Raw genomic sequence first — 23,996 nt, 5'->3', positions numbered from 1 at the left:
GCTGCTAAAGGCTCAATATCCCTTCAATAGGAAGGAGTTGTGGTAAGTGCAACACCATAGGGGGAGCAGAGCACCGTTATTGAGCACGGCAATAATTGAGGAAGCACAGAGCACCTTATACAATTTGGCATAGGATTACAAGCACTGAATACCACTGTTTGGCACATACATTAGAGCTGCACGATTCTGGCTAAAATGAGAATCACGATTTTTTTGCTTAGAATAAAGATCACGATTCTCTCACGATTCTCGGCGCAACATCATCTTTTACATTATATAAAAAAACAATTGGGCTAACTTGTATTTTTTCCCCAAAAAACTGCGTTTGAAAGACTTCTGCACAAATACCGTGTGACATAAAAGATTGCAATGATCGCCATTTTATTCTCTAGAGCAGTGTTTCTCAACTCCGGTCCTCAAGGCACACTAACAGGCCAGGTTTGCAAGAACACTGAAATACATCACAGGTGATCTCATTTGCTGCTCAGTGAGTGCAGTGTTCTAGTTTGCATCTCCCCAAGGTAATACTTAAAATTAGGGATGCACCGAATATTCGGTGGCCGAACATTATTCGGTCAAAAATAGAAAAAATAGCACTTTCGGTGTTCGGCCGAATAAGTCAAAAGGCCGAATAATTTTGTGCCGAACAATAGGGCTGAACGATAGTCGATATGATATCGACTATCGTTCTGTGGCCGTAGGCGATATTCATATCGCCGAGGTCACGATATTTACAGGGGGAAGGGACTCGGAGGAGGACAGGAGGACTCACAGACTTCCGTGTTAGGCAGGGGAAGCCGGGACACTTCAGCGGTGAGCATACATACATTAATCACTCGTGCACTGCAGCCCGCCCCACACATTCAGTGAGTCTTACTCTCCTCCCTAGTTTTTTCAATGGCACATTCAGGAAGCCAATCACGCCGTGATTAGCTGCACAGCGAACCAATCACGCGTGCCTGCACACCCGATTGGTTCCGCTGTGCCGCTACTCACGGCGTGATTGGCTTTCTGAATATGCCATTGAAAAAACTAGGGAGGAGAGTAAGACTCACTGAATGTGTGGGGTGGGCTGCAGTGCACGAGTGAGTAATGTATGTATGCGGCTGTGCTCCTTTCCAGGCTCCTACTAGTCCACCTCCAGCCTTCTACTACCACCACTATGAGAGACTGTCTGTCACTATAATCTGATCGAGTCCACACTGACACTGACTGTCACTGAGTAATTGATGTTACCACATTAACCCTGACCTGCCCAGTGCCCTGTATCTGCAATTAAAATTTACAAGGCTGCCTGCATGCTTCCTGATTTCCATTCCCAGCATCCTTCCCAATCCCTACAATGTCACTAACATTAACCCTATGGTACAAGGCTGCAGTGTGCACTGAATCCCATTCCCTACAGTAACATTTAGGGAGAGAGACATGAGAGGACAAGAGAGATAGAGAGAGAGACATGAGAGGACAAGAGAGAGAGAGTGAGAGGACAAGAGAGAGAGAGAGAGACACGAGAGGACAAGAGAGAGGACAAAAAATTGGCAAAATAAATGGAAAAAATGCTAAACACCGCGTTCGGTATTCGGCCTTCGGCCAAACATTTCATTATTATTCGGCTTCGGCTTCGGCCAAGAATTTCATTTCGGTGCATCCCTACTTAAAATCTGGCCTGTTGGTGTGCCCCGAGGACCGGAGTTGAGAAACACTGCTCTAGAGTCTCTGCTAAAAAAATATATATAATGTTTGGGGGTTCTAAGTAATTTTCTTGCAAAAAATACTTTAAGAGGTTAAACTGCTCTCCCTTACAGTCAGAAATTCATTCCTTTGATCTAAAGAACGAAAAGATACATTGTAAAACATTTTGTTTATACTTATCTAGCAGCTTTAACAATGTTGATAAACATTTGCCGAAGACTTTTTTTTTTTTACAGCTGTGAGTGAGCAGAAAAAACGGCTCAGTAAGAATCGAGGACATGCAGTTTTTGCAGTTTTAAGATCGTCAGGGGGGTGAATCGAGATCGCGATTTTTTAACGATTAATTGTGCAGCTCTAACATACATACCATTGGACTATATACAGTGGGTACGGAAAGTATTAAGACACCCTTAAATTTTTCACTCTTTGTTATATTTGCTAAAATTTGCTAAAAGTTCATTCTTCTTCCTCATGAATGTACACATAGCACCCCATACTGACAGAAAAACACAGAATTGTTGACATTGTTGCAGATTTATTAAAAAAGAAAAACTGAAATATCACATGGTCCTAAGTATTCAGACCCTTTGCTCAGTATTTAGTAGAAGCCCCCTTTTGATCTAATACAGCCAGGAGTCTTTTTGGGAAAGATGCAACAAGTCTTTCACACCTGGATTTGGGGATCCTCTGCCATTCCTCCTTGCAGATCCTCTCCAGTTCTGTCAGGTTGGATGGTAAACGTTGGTGGACAGCCATTTTTAGGTCTCTGCAGAGATGCTCAATTGGGTTTAAGTCAGGGCTCTGGCTGGGCCATTCAAGAACAGTCACGGAGTTGTTGTGAAGCCACTCCTTCGTTATTTTAGCTGTGTGCTTAGGGTCATTGTCTTGTTGGAAGGTAAACACCAAAAATGACAGAAATCTTTCCCTTTGTTAGTAAACGAAATAACTTTTGCGCAAACCAATAAAAATACGCTTATTGTGATTTTTTTTTACCAAAAATATGTAGCAAAAAACAAATTGGCCAAAAATTAAAAAAAATTTAGATTTTTACTTTTTTTTGGGGGGGAATTTCATATAAAAATTTTTTTCAAAATAAACAATCTTTTTTTGTTTATAGCGCAAAAAGTAAAAATCGCACAGGTGATCAAATACCACTAAAAGAAAGCCCTGTTTGTGGGGAAAAAAAGGACGTAAATTTCGTTTGGGTACAGTGTCGCACGTCCGCGCAATTGTCAGTTAAAGTCGCACAGCGCCGAATCGCAAAAAGTGGCCTGGACGGAAGACAGCAAAATCCTCCGGTGGTAAAGTGGTTAATTGTACCTACAGGTAAGCCTTATTATAGGCTTACCTGTAGGTAAAAGTCACAAAAATCGGTACACTACAGCTTTAAAGACTAAGCCTTTTTCTGACACTTGTTAAAAATCAGTATTTTTTGCTAGAAAATTACTTAGAACCCCCAAACATTATTACTAGAAAATAAAATAGCGATCTTAGCAATATTTTATGTCGCACTGTATTTGCGCAGAGGTCTTTCAAAAGCAGTTTTTTGGAACAAAATACACTTTAACGCATTAAAAAAAAAATAAACAGTCAGTCAAGTTAGCCCAATTTTTTTGCAAAAATGTAAAAGATGATGTCACCCGAGAATCACAATCTTTTTTCTAAGCAAAAAAAATTGTGATTCTCATTTTATCCAGAATCGTGCAGCTCTACCTGAGGTGTGCAAACCTGGTCACTAACTACAAGAAAGTCTTACCTCTGTGCTTGCCAACAAGGGTTTCTCCACCAAGTACTAAGTCATGTTTTGATTGGGGATCAAATACTTATTTTACTCACTGAACTGCAACTCAATTTATAACATTTGTACCATGTGTTTTTTCTGGATTTCTGGTTGATATTCTATCTACTATTTAAAATACACCTATGACAAAAATTATAGATCCTTCATTTCCTTGTAAGAGGGCAAACTTACAAAATTTGCAGGAGATGAAATAATTATTTTCCCCACTGTACAGGCATACCCCACTTTTAAGTACACAATGGGACCAGAGCATGTATGTAAAATAAAAATGTACTTAACCACTTGCCGACCGCCGCACGACTATCTACGTCGGCGGTCAGCCCCTCACAGGCAAACTAACGTAGGGCTACGTTGCTTGCTTGTGAGGGTCTAGGGAGCGAGCGCGCGCCCCCGGGGGCGCGCTCCCGCTCCCGCGTGGTCACGGACCCCCCCGCGCGTGTGACCAGCGGACCCGATGTCCGCCGGTCACTCGGCGATCGGCGGGGGAGAGGGAGAATGTCAGGCAGCTTGTGTAAACAAACTGCCTGTCATTCTCCTCGCTGCAAAGACACTGATAAAACGGATCTGGTATGTAGATCCGTTGATCAGTGTCCTTACAGCTAGAGCCACAGCCAATCACAGTAGAAACCACGCCCCTAGGGACACACACAGCCCCTCCCTTCCAAATAAAGTTAACCCCTTCACTACCAGTGTATTTTTACAGTAACAGTGCATATGTATAGCACTGATTACTGTAGAAATGTCACTGGTAACCCCAAAAGTGTCAAAAATGTCAGTCAAGGGTCCGATCTGTCCGCCGCAATGTCGCAGTACCGCAAAAAAAAAATCGCAGATCGCCGCCATTACGCGTTAAAAAAAAAAACAACAAAAATGACAAAAATCTTTCCCTTTGTTAGTAAACGCGATAACTTTTGCGCAAACCAATCAAAATACGCTTTTTGCGATTTTTTTTACCAAACATAGGTAGCATAAAACAAATTGGCCGAAAATTTTTAAAAATTTTGATTTTTACATTTTTTTTGGGGGGAATTTCATATAAAAAAAATGTGAAAAATATTGCTATTTTTGCAAAATTGACGCTCTTTTTTTGTTTATAGCGCGTGATCAAAAAATCGCACAGGTGATCAAATACCACCAAAAGAAAGCTCTGTTTGTGGGAAAAAAAGGACGTCAAATTCGTTTAGGTACAGCGTCGCACGACCGCACAATTGTGCGTTAAATTCACGCAGTGCCGAATCGCAAAATACCCCCTGGTCGGAATGGGGGTAAAATCTTCCGGGGCTTAAGTGGTTAAAGTGAAGCAATACCTTTTTTCACTTCTCAATGCATGTAAATACACTAGCTCCATAGGAAATCATGGTCAGCTTGATATGGCATTGCTCCCAAACCATAAGTGATAAGGACACCAAGCTTGGGGAGCATGTTAAGGGGATCCAGGACTATGACATGGTAGATTACCTAGGCAAGCTGGCCGGCCACAAATAGGATATGTTGTAGTCCTGCGTCCCCTCTCAGTGCTCCCTAAGTTTGGTATCCCTGTCACTTGTGGTTTGGGAGCAGTGCCATGTCAAGCTGACCAAAATTTCCAATAGACGCAATGTTAAAAACCGGGAGTAGTGCCATGCCAAGCTATCCAGGCTGTGTCCGTACTCGCGAGTGTACATAAAGTGAGTGTACTTAAAACGGGGTATGCCTGTACATGATAAAAGGATGTGAATAGCCTCAAAGTCAAAGACAAGGAAGTACCACATAAGCAGCGCTTAAATGAGTGCATACATAAACCATATGTGCAAAATACAGCAATCAAGTGAGATAGATGTACTAGTAATCAATACAAAAGTCCATCTTGACCAATCGGAAAGGGGATAACCCGTCACCATGAAGTGAAAAGATAATGGATGGCAAACTTCCACCACACCGCGTGACCCCTTAGGCAGTCAACACTCACCGAATGCCTGAAACAACTGAGCCTTCAGAGTACCAATATAAATCCCGGATCACTCCTCAGGATAATCAACACTGGCAGGTGAATCTCTCTCAGGAAAGCTCACAGAGGACTGGAACACTCAGAACGGCATCACATGTGTATGAAAGGGAAAACTCATAGGGCAGTAGTTCTAAAAACTTTATTGTAAAAAAACCCAAGCCCCGTCCCCCTCACATAAAACTCACATGTAAATTGTAAATATTAGGCATATAAACGAGAGGAGATGGCCAGAAGGTTCAACGACCGATGGCTCACCAGTATCATACCGTCCCCAGGGTACCGGATCAAGACACCGCCGCTGCTCCCCAGACAATCCTGCTATCACGTTCGCCTATCTCCGCTCCGCCGTGTTCCCGACACTTGGTAGCACTCGTCAGCGTTCGGCGATTTCCGCCTACAGCTCGCCGACAGCACGTAGTGGTTGGGGTGGTAGTGAGCACGCTAAGGGGTCACGCCTAAGGGGTCACGCGGTGTGGTGGAAGTTTGCCATCCATTATCTTTTCACTTCATGGTGACGGGTTATCCCCTTTCCGATTGGTCAAGATGGACTTTTGTATTGATTACTAGTACATCTATCTCACTTGATTGCTGTATTTTGCACATATGGTTTATGTATGCACTCATTTAAGCGCTGCTTATGTGGTACTTCCTTGTCTTTGACTTTGAGGCTATTCACATCCTTTTATCAGTTTTTATTCATCAAAGCAGCTGCTAGACACTGCTATTTACTGTATTATACAGTTTAGCAAGTTCACATCCTTCTACCAGCGCAGGGTGATAGAGATATTGGGCTTAGGTTTATATTCTCTGTCTTTATGTTATGCCTGTACATGCTGATTTTCTGGCTTTTGTTTCTCATTCATGAATTGATTGATTTACCCATTATTGATATTTGCAAAACTTAAGACATCTCATGTCCTGTTAGTTTAAATAGGTATTGCTAATTTTAGGCTAGTAGAAGGAAACAAAGTGCCTCTAAGTGCAGTATTGACCATTTATTAAAACACAGAGGGATTCAAAACACTTACAGGATATTTTATGTATATAAAACCTTGAGGTTATATATATGGAATATCCTGTAAGTGATTTTAATCCCTCTGTTTTAATAAATGGTCAATACTGCACTTAGAGGCAGGCACCTTGTTTTCTTTCTACATCTCACAGAGCTGCTTCTTCTCCTAAGTGCTGCCCGAGTGCACACTGACTTTAACCACCGTTTGGACCAAGTAATCCGTCCCACGGAAGCGCCCATATTCTGCTCCATCCTATTTTAGGCTTGTCTTGCTATAAATCAGATGGCGTTTCTTCATATCTGTGATTGTATTTAAGCCTACATTTTTAGGATGGCGTTTCTTCATATTTGGTATTGTATTTAAGCCTACATTTTTAGGATGGCGTTTCTTCTTACAGTAAAACCTTGGATTGCGAGCATAATTAGTTCTGGAAAGATACTTGTAATCCAAAGCACTCTTATATCAAAGCGAATTTCCCCATAAGAAATAATGGAAACTCAGATGATTTGTTCCACAAGTCCTTCAGTTTATAGTCTATATACAAAGATTATAGCAATGTGATAGGTTGTGTAACCATAAAATGTCCATCCACAATATGCAGCCTTCCCAAGGGGATTAGAAGCAAAATCTAGCAGAGCTACAGAATATAAGAGAGATGAGAGGAGCCTCTAAGTGTAGCAATATGGTTACATTTAATGAAGGTTCAACATTTAGCAACTCACATGGTTGATGATTAAAATAGGCACACCTAAGTATGTAGGCATCCAGGGTAAAGCTGTCCACATAGACCATCTTCTGAACCACCGGCTCTCACCACTGTCAGTCTGCAATTGTGACCGGGACGAATAGCCTGCAGTAGAGTGATCTGAAAGTGAGGCTTTGAATCACTCGTGGAGTGCAGCGGGGAAGGGATGACATTGATGGCTGTGCAGAGGATGGTCTATGTGGACAGCTTTACCCCAGATGCCTGCATACTTCGATGTGCCTGTTTTAATCATCAACCATGTGAGTTGCTAAATATTGAACCTTCATTAAATGTAACCATATTGCTACACTTTAGAGGCTCCTCTTCTTTTTTATACATGACGCTACTTGTATATCAAGACATCGCTTGTATATCAAGTCAAAATTTATTTTAAAAATGTGCTTGTCTTGCAAAGTGCTCTCAAACCAAGGTTTTACTGTATCTGTAATTGTATTTAAGCCTACGTTTTTATTACCTGTTGAAGCCTTAATGTCTGTCATCTTCACATAATGGACATGACCTGTCTGACTAAAATAAAGAAGTAAAAAAAAAAAGATCTTGCAAAATATGCTCACCATTGCAGGAAGTATTTTCTCCTCAAGTAGAGCGATGTATGCCAGCGTATCCGACCCCTCTCTTGCTGATAACACATAATCAGCATTATATTTCTGTCAATAGTAAGAACATAGCATTTAAGCCACAATAAAGTGCAGATTTCGTCTGATACTTTTAAAGGATTTCATAAAAACACGAGATCGCATTTGCAAAAATTGATTTTTTCTCTGGCAGCATCAATACTAATAAACTGGGAAAATTGTAGTAGGATGTGTACCCATTAAGGGCCTTGTGATGTACAATGATCAATGATGGCAAACACAGCTTAGATCACCTCTAATACATTAGCCCGCATGGTAAAATGCTGCGCTGCGTTCTTAGTATGCATGATAAAATAGATAAAGTGTTAAGTCCCCTCATGGCTCAAACAGTCACTTCTTCAGGAATGATGCTCAGGTCTAGCGGTGGCTATGAGAGGAACATTTTGCTGGTCCAGCCAAGGCTTATTGGGACCTGTTGACAGGTCTGAGTGGAAGGTGAGCGCATAAGTAGGTTGGTGGTAGATCATGCGATTTTGGAGCTGGTACACACCAAGGAGACATGTGATTGGACACATATTAATGCTGATATGGACTGTTAATGATAAATCTATTTATTCCTTTTTATTATTGACTATATTTATCTGATTGTGCAAGCTCTATTTAACCAGTTGACGACCAGCTCCTGCATATTTACTGCGGCAGGCTGGCTTGTACAGGCAAAGCGATGAAGGGATACGTCGCTCGCCTGGGAGGAGCTAGGGGGCGAGCGCGCGCCGCCGATGGCGCACTCCCGCCACCGATGGCGCACTCCCGCCTCCGATCATCAGCGGCAAAACCGATGCGGGTGTCAGGAGGCTCCGATCGTTCCCCACTGAGAGAGAAGGACGGTCGGCTGTTGTAAACACAGCCGACCGTCCTTTTCCCTGGAATGATCACAGAGCTCATGTGATCCTGCTATATAGGATCGCATGTCTCTAATCATTTCATAAGTACAACCCCCATACAGTTAGAATCCCTCCCCTAGGGTCACATTTAACCCCTTGATTACCTATACTGTTAACCCCCTCCCTGCCAGCGTCATTATTACAGTAACAAATTGTAACTGTATTGTCTTCCCTCACATTGTAAAGTGCTGCGCAAACTGTTGGCGCTATATAAAACCTGTATAATAATAATAATAATAATAATAATAATAACAGTGCATATTTATAGCACTGATTACTGTAGTAATGTCACTGGTAGCCCCAAAAGTGTCAAAAATGTCTGTCAGGGGTCCTATCTGTCCACCACAATGTTGCAGTCCCACAAAAAAAAAAAAAAAATCGCAGGATTGCCACCATTACTAGTAAAAAAAAAAAAAAAAAAAAAACACATTAAAAATGACATAAATCTTTTTCCGTAGTTAGTAGACGCAATAAATTTTGCGCAAACCAATCAAAATACGCTTATTGCGATCTTTTTTACCAAAAATATGTAGCAGAAAACAAATTGGCCTACAATGTTAAAAAATTTTGTTTTTTAAATTTTTCTTTTGGGAATGTTATATAGCAGAATGTGAAAAATATATTTTTTTTTTTTCAAAATTGTCTCTCTTTTTCGGTTTATAGCGCAAAAAAAAAAAGAAAAAAAAAAAGAAAAAAAAAAAAAAAAAAAAAAAAAAAAAAAAATCGCACAGGTGCTCAAATACCACCAAAAGAAAGCTCTATTTGTGGGAAAAAAAGGACGTCAATTTTATTTGGGTACAGCGTCGCACGACCGCGCAATCGTCCGTTAAAGTAACGCAGTCCCGATTTACAAAATAGGGCCTGGTCATTAAGGGGGCAAATCCTTCCGGTCTTAAAGTGGTTAACCACCATTTCACTATAACACATATATTTGTATTTGAATACACATATTCCTTTTGCAGTGTTTTTCTGCACATTCACTTGGAAACCAATTCTCTGTGGGTTTAATAGCAGTAAGAATTCAATTTTGTTTCACGTCTATTACTTATTATCATATTATGACATAATTTTTCATATATAGAATGGGGTTCCACCATTATTCATAAACAAATTGGGAAGGTAGCGCTGAATATTTGTTTGTTATTTTGGTTCAGTAGATGTGGGAATACATAGTGTTCAGCTGCAAGCCTTTCACTTATTGATCTATTTGTTTAGATTACCAGTATTTTCTACCATACAGATAGTAGCACAGTGATAACTATACGTTTTATATCCAGCCAGCAAGGGAATGATACAATGGGAGAACATTAGTCGTCTCTTAGCAATGACTTTGTTTGCAAAACAGCGTATACACAGCAGGCTATTCACAGCATAGCAGTATACATGGGCTTTCAAAGCCTAGCACTGTCTGCTTACTTTACCTCTGTTTAAGTTAGAAATTTTATGACAATGTATGTACTAATAGAGGGAAAGTGTTGGTTCCTCTTCTGACGCTTTCACACTTGCAGAGACCTGAATAGCAGGAGATTCAATTTCACAGGCTATTCACAGCATAGCAGTATACAGCAGGAGCAGAGAACAAGATTTAGCATATCACCTTTAGCCTCATAGGCACTGCTGTATTTTGGCCTAGGCCGACAAGGCCTAGGCCTAGGGCGGCACTTTGCGGGGGGGCGGCAAAAAAGCCGCTGCCCTCGCACAAAAAAAAAAAAAAAAAAAAAAACGGTACGCTCTGTGAGGCCCGTCTGCAGTGCTCCCGTCACTTTGCGTGTCCCCCCTCGTTGTCTGCTCCCCTGGTCCTTGCCTGCCTGTCACCGCCTCCTCCCACACACACAGTCTCCACTCTCCAGCTTTTAGTGAAGGGGCGTCGCCGCGTCAGGGCTCGTACAAGGGGTGGGCAGGAGGGAGGGCGCAGCGGAGGTGAAGTGCTGATAATGTGAGCACCAACTGCAAAGCTTTTGCATGCTTAGGGCTCGGATTTAGTGTCAGCATCTTCTCTCTGCTTCTGTCCCCGATCGTCAGCCCGCCCACCACCAGCATTGCTTTAGAATTCTTAGCTCTGTGTCCAGGTTGAGTCCTGACGTTTTCTGCATCTTCTGTCCCCGCCCACCTCCTATCAGACCTGTAGTTAATGGTCTAGGGAAGTGCTATACATGGTGGGCGGGCCAGTGGGCGGGGATAGAGGCTGGCAGAAGATGAAGAAAATGTCGGGACTCATGGCAGAGCTAAGGATACTAAAGCAATGCAGGTGGAGAGCAGGCTGACACTCAGATGGGGGACAGAAGCAGACAGAAGATGCCCAGATTAAACCCAAGAACTCTGAGAATTACAGGTACAATGCATGGATGTTCTGCTCTTTTCATCTGAGCACTGTGTACAGTATATGATTGATAAATAGGGGAGTACTCAGCAGAGGTATTTTATAAAGTGACTTTGTGCTATTAAGTAAAATATGTTGGAGGCACCTTGCTGTATGTATTTTCCTTTATGTCAGGTTCACACTAATGTGTTTGCTGTGACTCACATTTGAGCAGGCACAGCAGCACATTCATTTAAATGGACTACTGTACCTGCAGGAAACAGGTCCCTACACCTTTAGGAAAACGCAGCCGCAGGGAAATCGCATGGTGCAAAAGCACCATGCAGTGTCCCGCACCAAAAAATGTGCTGCATTTTCAGATGTGTGGGGGTGCCAATAAGAATAAATGGCAGCCTTGTGCATCTGTAAAAGAGCAGGGAATTTTTCCTGCAGGTGGTTGTGGGTGCGGGAATAGGTGCCATTTACACACAGTCCCGCACATGCAACCACCTGTAACAGTGCGAACCTAGTCATGGGCTCATTTACACTTGCGGTTGGCGGGCAATAAAACATGCTGCTGAGCCTCATAATACAGCTCCCTATCACTCCTGCCAGAGGCAGCAACTAGAGGTTTACAGATGCCACTGCTGCAATAAATGGATTTTTGTAAAATCTTACCGTAAAATCCTTTTCTCTTAGCTCATTGACAGACGTAGTCCTCGGTGATACACCACCTTCGGGTTATGTTGCCTCCACAGGAGCAGGACTAGACAGGAAATTAAAAAGCTCTGGCCACACCCTAGGGGCAGTCCCAGAGGGTATATCCTCTCTCTCTCTGCCTCAGCAAATCAGTTATATGAAAAAGCAGTCTTTAGAGATTTTAACCCAACCCAACTCAAAAAAACAGAGGGGCGGGGACTACGTCTGTCAATGAGCTAAGAGAAAAGGATTTTACGGTAAGATTTTACAAAAATCAATTTTTCTCTAGCGCTCATTGACAGACGTAGTCCTCGGTGATAAACCACCTTCGGGACGTCCCAGAGGAGTATCACAACTGAGGGGTGGGAAAATGAAATCAAATCCCAATCTAGAAGGCCCAACCGGTGCCAACTAGAAGTTTACAATGCTCATCCTTAATGATGAGACTCAACAAAAGAGAGAAAAAAATTTTCCTTTTTTTTTTTTTTTTTCAAACAGAAAAAAACCCTCGAGGTAGACCACCGGTCTCCTCAAATTGCGGCCTGCAAAACCTTGCGGCCAAATGAGGCATCCGCCGATGCCGTCACATCAATTTTATAGAATTTTGTAAAGGTATGTACCGACGACCAAGTGGCCGCCTTACATACCTGGACCACTGACGCCTGATGGCGAAAGGCCCAGGAAGTACTGAGCGCTCGAGTGGAGTGCGCCCTAACAGGGAACGGAGGACTCTGACCCTTAATAGAATAAGCCTGTACCACCGTTTGTCTAATCCATTTGGCAATGGTCGCGGCAGATGCAGGCAAACCCTTTCTGGGGCCATCCGTGATCACAAAAAGTGAATCCGTCTTACGGAATGATTCCGTAGCTTTCAGGTATACCCTGATTGCCCGAACCACATCTAAGGAATGCAACGCATGTTCCCGATGATGCTTGGGCTGAGGACACAAGGAAGGTAGTACAATATCTTCATTCAGATGAAAATCTGAAACCACCTTAGGAAGAAAAGATGGCTTAGGATGAAGTACTACCTTATCCCTATGAATCACTAGGTATGGGGACTGGCATGATAATGCAGCCAGTTCTGACACCCTGCGAGCAGAAGTAATAGCCACCAAGAAGACCACCTTCTGGGATAAAGTAAGCAAGGGAATCTCCCTGATGTTTTCAAAGGGAGGTTTCTGTAGAACCGACAAAACCAAATTAAGATCCCAGGGCGGTAAGGGCGCGCGGACTGGAGGAGCCAGGTGCCGCACCCCCTGGATGAAATTCCGCACCAAGGATTTGGTAGCTAAAGGTTTCTGAAAGAAGATTGCTAATGCTGAAACTTGACCCTTGATGGTGCTCAAGGCTAGCTTCTGCTCAACCCCTTGTTGCAAAAAGGCCAATATTCGAGACACCGAATAGGTACGTGGAGGAAATCCTAAAGATTCGCACCACGCAATATAAAAGTCTTCCATGTGTGATAATAGACTTTGCTGGAAGTCGCTTTCCTTGCTTTAATAAGGGTAGGAATGACTGAAGTAGACAAACCTCTGTCCTTCAGTACTTGGGTCTCAATGGCCAGGCCATTAAAACCAGCGACTGTAAAGCACGAAGGTAAATTGGTCCTTGAGACCACAGACACTCCCTGAGACGAAGTTCCCACGGAACGTCTGCGACTAACATGTCCAAGTCGGCCAGGCCGGCTTGAGGAGGCCAGCCTAGAATTTCTAGGACCACTGGCGCTGATTGGATCTGAACCAGGCGTCCCTAGAGCTATCTGGCCCCGACCATCCGAGAAAGTCTGGTCGTTTTCTGTTTCCACACATTTATCAGATACCTGATAGTTATCAGGAAAGGTGATCTTTTCTGGTTGAACCTCAGGGACCGAAGTCACCCGACTAGAGGCTACTTGGCCTATCTGGTCAATCAGATCCGATTCCTGTGAGGTATCGGGACTAATCTTAGGAAAAGGTAAAGGAAAAGATCTATTCAGGGAACGGTAACTACCGCTTCCTGTGGTACTTAAATGTTGGAAGGGAAGAATCGCACCGGTAGTAGTGGTTGATGCTCGATCTAATGTCCTGAATACCGGTGAAAACGTCCCCCCACCCTGAAACCGGGTGGGGGCGCACCTTCAGGCTGTGTACTCCTTTACTTCGGGTTTGGCTGGGTTGGTCCTCTGCTTGTCCGACCAGCCCTTCTTGAACCCTCCTGGAGGAGTCTTGCCTTTCCCGGGAGTACCAGCCGGGCGCCCTTTATGGGCGGTAAAGAAAGGTCCTCGCTTGTTGCGAGGTCCCTTAGCTTTTGCAGCCTGTGGCAAAAAAGTGCTCTTGCCCCCAGTGGCATCCTTAATGATTTCATCTAGGTTGGCCCCAAATAGACGATTCCCCTGAAAAGGGAGATTGGTCAAGGTCTTTTTGGAACCTAGGTCAGCTGACCAGCATTTTAACCACAGCACACGTCTGAGGATCACTGCTAACTTAGATGCATGCCCTAACAAGGGAGTAGTGTCCAAGGCTGCGTCACAGATAAACCGTAGCCCTTGTATGATCTGTTCCATCAAATCAGATGTCTCCTGGGGAATATCTTTTCCCCTAAGATCTTGGCGTACCATTTTCGCCCATTCCGTAAGTGTCTGGGAAACTAGACCAATAACAATTACTGGTCTAAATGCTGACCCTATCAGAGAAAAGATAGTGCGGGACTCTGCTTCTATCTTTCGATCCACCGGATCCTTAAAGGACGAAGTGTCCTCCACTGGAATAACCGTGGCTTTATTCAGCCTGGAAATAGGCGGATCCACGACTGGTGGTACCGTCCATTTCTTAATGATGGATTCCTCAAACGGATAGCGTCTAGCAATACGCTTGGAAATAGTAAAGGTACGTTTAGAATGCTCCCATTCTCCTTTAATCTGATTACCAAAACATTTAGGTACAGGAAAAGCCTTCGCCGTCTTGATGGGCTTATTAGTCCCAAAAGGCCTCTCTGTTTCAGTTGCCTCTGCCGGTAAAGCCTCAAGTTTTAAGGTTTCTTGCACTGCCACAACTAGTGCGTCCACCAATGCTTCTTCCTGAATTATAGCAAGAGAAGAAGCGTCCTCCTCACTGTCTGAGGGGGCTTTACCTGGGATAACAGCCCTTGCAGAGGAACCTGCAACTGCCGTGACCATCTCTGAATCTGAGTCAGAGGTGTCAGATGGTATAGGGGTAGGCGGGGGTCGCTTCCTTGACCCCCGTCCCTGACAGGCCGCCTCCACCCGAGCCACCATAGACTCCAAAATTGCTGTAAATGACTCTATACTCTGTGCACCGGCGGGTCCCGAGGCCCCCTCGAGGGAAACAGGTGGGGGAATATGTGTGGCAGGGTCCATAATAACTCCAGTTACTTCCTGGATAATATAATTCAAAAGTAAAGAAAAAAAAAAAACTTTTTTTTTTTTTTTTTTTTTGACCCCCAGCGCCACAAAAAGCCCCTTAGTGTTACCTGCTAGGGATCCCTATCGATCGAGAGAGAGAGAGATAGACCCCCAGGCTCACCACTTGATGCTCAGAGTTAAACTGCAACAGCTTACAGCGCTGTCTTGACAAACAGGAAGTCTTTTGGCTGGCTGCCCAGGAAGAAAGGAGGCGGCTCCGCCCCTCTGCACGCCTTCCGGCGCCTCCCCCAAGCTCCACGAGGTGTAGGATCACCTCAAACATGGCCGCCCCCATGCTGGAAACACGAGGCTACGCCAAAATGGCGGCTCGTGCGATCCAGCAAAAAAAATGGCGGCGGCCTATACTGAATAGCGGTGTGCTGCAGGGCACACAACACTCTCTCTGCATGGGGATATGGCGTGGTTGGCGGTACCGGCCCTGGCGGACCGCATGGCCGTTCGGGAGGCCTGCTAATAGCTGGAGATCTGATTTGGAAGGCAGTCTACATGTCCGTGGCTTCTGACTGGTAGGTAGCTTATACTTAACCCATAAGATTCCCAGAATGCCACAGATTACATCTTTTAAACATGTATACAATAGATTGTTACCCAAACCAAGCCTCCTGGCTTTTGCACACATAAAATCACACTCAAAGTAGGAGGATTTGTGACATGTTATAGGATAGAAAGGACTCTTTCTTACCATACAGAGAGGGGCCCGCGTTCACCACAAAACCCGTCAGGGAAAAAGGGGGAACATACTACTCACCATACCGGAACCAGGCGGGCACCAACTCCTGACAGTACCCCTCTCCACCGGGGCGGGAGGGCTGTCGACCGATACGGACGCCGTGACTCATGGTCTTTGGCGTTTCAGCGAGACGTTTAACTCGCGGGTTCAGTCCTTTTAATGGGACTTTGTCGCGGCCGACCCAGCGCGGAGCTATGGCCTGCACGCGCTCGTAGGCTGAACTGGGGTGACCACCGGATCTCAATATCCAGCCCGTCGCCCAGTTCAGCTTTCTTGCTTGAAGATCTCACAGGAACACTGGAGAAAAAAAGCTGTCTAAAAATCCTTTAAGAGAAAATTCTTGCCAGGACCTAAGATCCCAGCAAGGTATCTAGGTCCTTACTCCTAACTAGACAGAAAATAACTGATTTGCTGAGGCAGAGAGAGAGAGGATATACCCTCTGGGACTGCCCCTAGGGTGTGGCCAGAGCTTTTTAATTTCCTGTCTAGTCCTGCTCCTGTGGAGGCAACATAACCCGAAGGTGGTGTATCACCGAGGACTACGTCTGTCAATGAGCGCTAGAGAAATTTTGATTTGCAGCAGTGGCAGGAATTATACCGCCCGTCACTTTCAGCATGCACTAACATCTGCTGAAGGCAACCTGTTCAAGTAAATAAGGCCACACTGCAACCTCCCCGGAACTGCGTTAAATGCCTTTGTCTCAGCGCAGTGCCACTATAGAGTGAGGGCAGACTGTCTTACCATGTGACATATCACATGACTGGAGACAAGACGACAGAGAAGCTGCCTTCACTCCCAGCGGGTGTCACACTAACACCGAGATGTGAATTGTGAATACACATGGGGGGGGGGGTGCAGTTTGCCATCTTTGCTCAGGGCGCTGGATGGCCTTGTCCCAGCCCTGAGGGGCGTACATACTTGCCAGGGAGGGAGGGACTGTTGCCCCCATAGAGCGGCAGTGAGTGGCCAGACGGGATGCACCTCAATGTGTGGGTGGGGGCGGAGCCTAATGCTCCACCTACCCACCCTCCGCGTGGCGTGTAAGAGGGACTAACTTCTCCCCAGGACGGGTCTATCTATGTCAAGGAGGAGGAGAGAGAGGAGGAAAAGGGAACCCCCAACCAGGTCAGGACATCCAACAGCAGGTAGGAATCACAATTTTAGGTTACCACCCACTGCTATTGCTACAATTATAAATTAATAATTCCATTACATTTTTGCAGTAAATATATTTTTAACAAATATGGAGCACTTTGCAGTACATGAACTTTCACTGCATGTGAAATGGTAAATGAGTTTGCATTGGTTTCAGCATGTACACAAGTGCTCCATGCACGCTGAAATCAATGCAAACACATTTAACAGTTCACAGGCAGGGAAAGTTCATGTACTGCAAAGTGCTCCAAGCTTTAACCACTTCTGGACTGGAAGATTTTCCCCCTTAATGACCAGGCCATTTTTTGCAATTCAGGACTGCATTACTTTAACGGACAATTGCGCAGTCGTGCGACACTGTACCCTAAAAAAATTGATGTACTTTTTCCCACAAATAGAGCTTTCTTTTGGTGGTATTTGATCACCTCTGCAATTATTATTAATTTTGTTATTACAATTAAAAAAATCTAAATGTTTTTATCCTTTTAGGCCAATTTGGTTTCTGCTACATATTTTTGGTAAAAAAAAAAAAAATCCCAATAAGTGTATTTTGATTGGTTTGCGCAAAAGTTATCACGTCTACAAACTAGGAGAAATGTCATTTTCATTTAATTCATTTTTTTTTTCTACTAGTAATGGCGGCAATTGCGATTTTTAGCGGGACTGCAGCGGACAAATGGGACCTCTAACTGACATTTTTGACACTTTTGGGGGGACCAGTGACATTACTACAGTAATCAGTGCTAGAAATATGCACTGTTCCTGTACTAATGACACTGGCAGGGAAGGGGTTAACCCAGGGGTGATCAAGGTGCTAAATGTGAGCCTAGGGGGTGTTTTCTAACTGTATGGGGGGGGGGGACTTGTGAGATGACCACAGAGACATGCGATCCTAAATAGGAGGATCACAGGCGCTCTGTGATCATTTCAGAGAGAACAACAGTCTGCCGCATGTACAACAGCTGACCGCTCTTCTCTCTCAGTGTGGAGCGATCGCGGGGGCCCGGCGGCAATTGCAGCCACCGGCCCTGTGGATTGGCATCCCCGCTGCCTAGCGGGGGCCCCCAGGAGCACAAGCTTGCCCCCAGGAGCGCTCCCGCGAAATGACGTACCCATACAAAACCACAAAATATACAAGTAGGCACTTTGTACCCACTTTTAAGGTACAGAGAGGAAGAGATGGAGCTCAAAAAAGGAAAAGGTGGAGCCTAATGAGGAAGGGGTGTGGTTTACAGATGACAGGGTGGGTCTGAAACATAATGGGGTGTGGCCTTCACAGGAAGGGGTGGGTCGTAGTTAAATTAGGGGGTGCACGGGTTTAGTCCGGCCTAGGGCAGCACAAAACCTAAATACACCACTGCTCATAGGCATGCACATGGGGTGAGCTGGGTGTGTCTATGCACAGCCTAACCACCCCGTGCGCCAGTGGGATCCAGTGGATCATCCGATGTGCAGCTCTGAATAATCCATCATATTTTACCAGCAGCACTAGATCCGCTGTATCAACTCCCCTGCTGGCCAGGAAGGTGGCTTTTGTGCATGTGACCTGGGGCGGGTGCACTGTGCCATTCTGATCTGAGTGTGCTGTACAAACAGGGGAGAGGAGGCTGACTCTACTCCTCCCTTCCTACACCTGCCCCGCCCCACACTCCACCCCCTGATTTGCACAAGGATGGCCCCTTCCTGTACCAACATGACTGCGCACCAGTGCACAAAGCAAGGTCCATAAAGACACAGATGAGCGAGTTTGGGGTGGAGGAACTTGACTGACCTGCACCCGATAGAACTTTGGGATGAATTAGAGCGCAGACTGCAAGTCAGGCCTTCTCTCCAACATCAGTGCCTAACCTCACAAATGCTCTTCGGGAAGAATGGTCAAACCTTCCTATGGACAAACAGACACACTCCTAAACCTCGTGGACAGCCTTCTCAGAATAGTTAAAGCTGTTATAGCGGCAAAGGGTGGGCCAACTCAATATTGAACCCTACAGACTAAGACTGGGATGCCATTAAAGTTTGTGTGCGTGTAAAGTGTACTTTTGGTAATATAGTATATACTGCTGGGAAAATATTTATTTTAATCCCCTTCAGATTTTGTAAGTTTGCTCACTTACAAAGAAACGAAGGGTCTATAATTTTTATCATAGGTGTATTTTAAATGAAAGAGACAGAATGTCAACCAAAAATTCAGAAAAAACACATGATACAAATGTTATAAATTGAGTTGCAGTTCAGTGAGTAAAATAAGTATTTGATCCCCAGGCAAAACATGACTTAGTACTTGGTAGAGAAACCCTTGATGGCAAGCACAGAGGTAAGACATTTCTTGTAGTTGGGTACCAGGTTAGCACACATCTCAGGAGGGATTTTGGTCCACTTTTCTTTACAGATATTCTCTAAGTACTTAAGGTTACTTTGCTTGTCTTGGCAACTCGAAGTTTCAGCTCCCTCCATAAAATTTTTATAGGATTAAGGTTTGGAGACCATAACCTTAATGTGCTTCTTCTTGAGCCACTCCTTTGTTGCCTTGGCAGTATATTTTGGGTCATTGTCCTGCTGGAAGACCCATCCACGATCCATCTTCAGTGTTCTGGCTGAGGGAAGAAGGTTCTCATCCAATAGTTTACAATACATGGCCCTATCCATTGGCTCCTCAAAGTCGGCCTGTACCTTTAGCAGAGAACAGACCCAAAGTATCATCTTTCCACCTCCGTGCTTAACTGTAGGTATGGTGTTCTTAGTGTCATAGTTAGCATTTTTCTTCCTCCAAACACGACAAGTCGAGTTAATGACAAAGAGCTCAATTTTAGTCTTATCTGACCAAAGCACTTTCCCCCAATTCTTCTCTGAATCATTAGAATGTTCAGTGGCATGACTATACATGTTCCTTCTTAAGCAGGACGACGAAAAATGCTGACTATGACCCTAAGAACACCATTTATACAGTCAAGCACGGAGGTGAACAAATTATGCTTTGGGGCGGTTTCTCTGCTAAAGGTACAGACCGACTTTGCCACATTGAGGGGGCCAATGGATGGGACCGTGTATTGTAAAATCTTGGATGAGAACCTTCTTACCTCAGCCAGAACACTAAAGATGGGTCATGAGTGGTTCTTCCAGCATGCCAACGACCCAAAACATACTGCCAAGGCAACAAAGGAATGACTTAAGAAGAAGCACATTAAGGTAATGCAGTGGCCTAGCCAGTCTCCAGACCTTAATCCTATAGAAAATGTAAGGAGGGAGCTGAAACTTCGAATTGCCAAGTGGCAGCCAAGAAAACTTAAAGCGTAACTCCACTTTTATTGAGAAAAAAAAACATTCCCCTCTGGATGACCAGTGTACATTACAAGGATTTTAACAAACTTTGTTGCAGATTCCTACCTTTTGTTATTCTGAATAAATCACTGTTTGTTAGTCTGTGCCTATGTGCTGAGTGGGTATAATGGGAGTGGTTTAATAATTATCTATCAGCTGTTTCAACTGCATAGCTCTAATGAGGAAAGCTGCTGGGCCTGCATCCATTTAGACGTGTTTCTATTGGGAGCAGCTCACCAAAAATTATATTTTTGTTTCAGGGGATGCCAGAAATCTGACTTGTATCTTAGTGCAGACTTCTGGGAAAATTGATGAGCAAATCACACAAGCAGGAAATGTTTCTGGGGTGTGGTCAGTATACAATCTGTGTACAGAACAGGTCCAGGTAGCCATATTGCATTGCATTTTCAGAAAATTACAACAGCTGCATATTGAAAAGGAAAGGTCATTTTTAATAATATTAAATCACAATACAATTTGTGCTGCAATTGTATACGTTATATTGTTTATTTCTTTATTTGCTATTTTTTTCCCCACTAAAGTGGAGTTACTCTTTTAGGCTTAAGGGAAGATCTGTAAAGAAGAGTGGACCAAAATCCCTCCAGAGATGTGTGCAAACCTGGTAACCAACTACAAAAAAATATCTTACCTCTGTGCTTGTAAACAAGGGTTTCTCCACCAAGTACTAAAGTCTCGTACACACGCACCGATTGTTGGCCGACCGATCGGCCGTCTTTTGTCCAGTGTTGTTGTGTTGGTTGAAATGTGCTCTAGACTGCACACGAATTTTGTCGGCCAACAACAACCAACTGCAGAAGTGATGTCATGTTATGGTTTACTTTCCGTGTGTTTTTTCTTCTCTGAGCATGCCCAGTCTTGCTCATCTGATTTTTGTCTGCCGAAATCTGTACTGACTGACGAACAATCGGCCGTTCTGGTGACAGCCAACAAAAATTTTATAGCCTGCACACCAGATTTTGTTCGGCCGAAAAGTCGCAGTCGGTTGTTGGAAGCATCATACTAACAAGCCGGCAATCGGCCGATCGGACGTTGGCCAAAAATTCACGGCCAACAATCGGTGCGTGTGTATGAGGCTTGAGTCAAGTTTTGATTGGGGATCAAATACTCATTTTACTCACTGAACTGCAACTTAATTTATAGCATTTGTTTTATGTGTTTTTTTTTTCTGTATTTTTGTTTGATATACTGTCTCTATCATTAAAAATACTCCTATGATAAAAATTATAGACCCTTTATTTCTTTGTAAGTGGGCAAACTTACAAAATCTGCAGGGGATCAAATAGATATTTTCCCCACTGATATATACACACATAACAACCTAATAAATTGTACCTAATAAAGTGGCCGGTGAATATATATATATATATATATATATATATATATAATTTCTGTATATTTTTATTCACTGGCCACTTTATTAGGTACACTTTATTAGGTTGGTATGTGTGTATTTATCAGTGGGGAAAATAGCTATTTGATCCCCTGCAGATTTTGTAAGTTTGCCCACTTACAAAAAAATAAAGGGTCTGTAATTTCTATAATTTTTATCATAGGTGTATTTTAACCACTTAAGCCCAGGAAGATTTTACCCCCTTCCTGACCAGGGGGTATTTTGCGATTCGGCACTGCGTGACTTTAACGGACAATTGCGCGGTCGTGCGACGCTGTACCTAAACAAATTTGACGTCCTTTTTTTCCCACAAACAGAGCTTTCTTTTGGTGGTATTTGATCACCTGTGCGATTTTTTGATCACGCGCTATAAAAAAAGAGCGTCAATTTTGCAAAAATAGCAATATTTTTCACATTTTTTTATATGAAATTCCCCCAAAAAAAATGTAAAAATCAAAATTTTTTAACATTTTTGGCCAATTTGTTTTATGCTACCTATGTTTGGTAAAAAAAAAAAAAAAAAAAAAAAAAAAAAAATCGCAAAAATTATTTTGATTGGTTTGCACAAAAGTTATCGTGTTTACTAACAAAGGGAAAGATTTTTGTCATTTTTGTTGTTTTTTTTTTTAACGCGTAATGGCGGCGATCTGCGATTTTTTTTGGGGTACTGCGACATTGGGGCGGACAGATCGGACCCTTGACTGACATTTTTGACACTTTTGGGGGTACCAGTGACATTTCTACAGTAATCAGTGCTATATATATGCACTATTACTGTAAAAATACACTGGTAGTGAAGGGGTTAACTTTATTTGGGAGGGAGGGGCTGTGTGTGTCCCTAGGGGCGTGCTTTCTACTGTGATTGGTTGTGGCTTGAGCTGTAAGGACACTGATCAACGGATCTACATAGTAGATCTGTGTGATCAGTGTTTTTACACCTAGGAGAATGACAGGCAGCTTGTTTACACAAGCCGCCTGACTTTCTCCCTCTCCCCCGCCGATCGCCGAGTGACCGGCGGACATCGGGTCCGCCGGTCACACGCGCGGGGGGGGTCCGTGACCACGCGGGAGCGAGCCTCCGGGGGCGCGCGCTCGCTCCCTAGACCCTCACAAGCTAGTGACGTAGCCCTACGTCACTTTGCCTGTGAGGGGCTGACTGCCGACGTAGATCGGCGTTAGGCAGTCGGCAAGTGGTTAAATGATAGAGTTTAAGCTCTAGCGAGCAGGACCCTCTAAATCCCTCCTGTATTGAATTGTATTGTAACTGTATTGTCTTCCCTCATATTGTAAAGAGCTGCACAAAGTACACCCCTCACATTTTTGTAAATATTTTATATCTTTTTATCTTTTCATGTGACAGCAACTTTGGTACAATGTAAAGTAGTGAGTGTACAGCTTGTATAACAGTGTAAATGTGCTGTCCCTTCAAAATAACTCAACACACAGTCATTAATGTCTAAACCGCTGGCAACAAAATTAAGTGCACCCCTAAGTGGAAATGTCAAAATTGGGCCCAATTACCCATTTTCCCTCCCCTGTGTCATGTGTCTCGGGTGTGAATGGGGAGCAGGTGTGGTAAATTTGGTGTTATCTCTCTCATACTGGTCACTAGAAGTTCAACATGGCACCTCATGGCAAAGAACTTGGAGGATCTGAAAAAAAGAATGGTTGCTCTACCTAAACATGGACTAGGCTATAAGAAGATTGCCAATACCCTGAAACTGAGCTTCAGCACACTGGGCAAGACCATACAGTGGTTTAACAGGACAGGTTCCATTCAGAACATGCCTCGCCATGGTCAACCAAAGAAGTTGAGTATGTGTGCTCAGCGTCATATCAAGAGATTGTCTTTGGGAAATAGACGTATTAGTGCTGCCAGCATTGCTGCAGAGATTGAAGGGGTGGGGGGTCAGCCTGTCAGTGCTCAGACCATAAGCCGCACACTGCATCAAATTGGTCTGCATTGCTGTCGTCCCAGAAGGAAGCCTCTTCTAAAGATGATGCACAAGAAAGCCTGCAAACAGTTTGCTGAAGGCAAGCAGACTAAGGACATGGATTACTGGAACCATGTCCTGTGGTCTGATGAGACCAAGATAAACTTATTCGGTTCAGATGGTGTCAAGCGTGTGTGGCAGCAACCAGGTGAGGAGTGTCCTGGTGGTGGGAGTGTCATGGTCTGGG

General features: G+C 43.9%; 1 protein-coding gene across 1 annotated transcript in view; it reads right to left on the bottom strand.

Annotated features, from left to right (window-relative positions):
• MTX3 (metaxin 3) overlaps positions 1–23,996 on the bottom strand; it is a 76,417-nt gene that overhangs the window by 28,317 nt on the left and 24,104 nt on the right. Inside the window, exon 4 of the mRNA XM_082268524.1 lies at positions 7,814–7,906. Within this exon, the coding sequence (XP_082124650.1) occupies positions 7,814–7,906 (93 nt within the window). The remainder of the gene's footprint in view (positions 1–7,813; positions 7,907–23,996) is intronic.

The sequence above is a fragment of the Pelophylax lessonae genome (assembly GCF_965119305.1).
Source record: "Pelophylax lessonae genome assembly, chromosome: 1".
Taxonomy (NCBI): Eukaryota; Metazoa; Chordata; class Amphibia; order Anura; family Ranidae; genus Pelophylax; species Pelophylax lessonae.
This window is presented reverse-complemented; position numbering and strand designations above follow the sequence as displayed.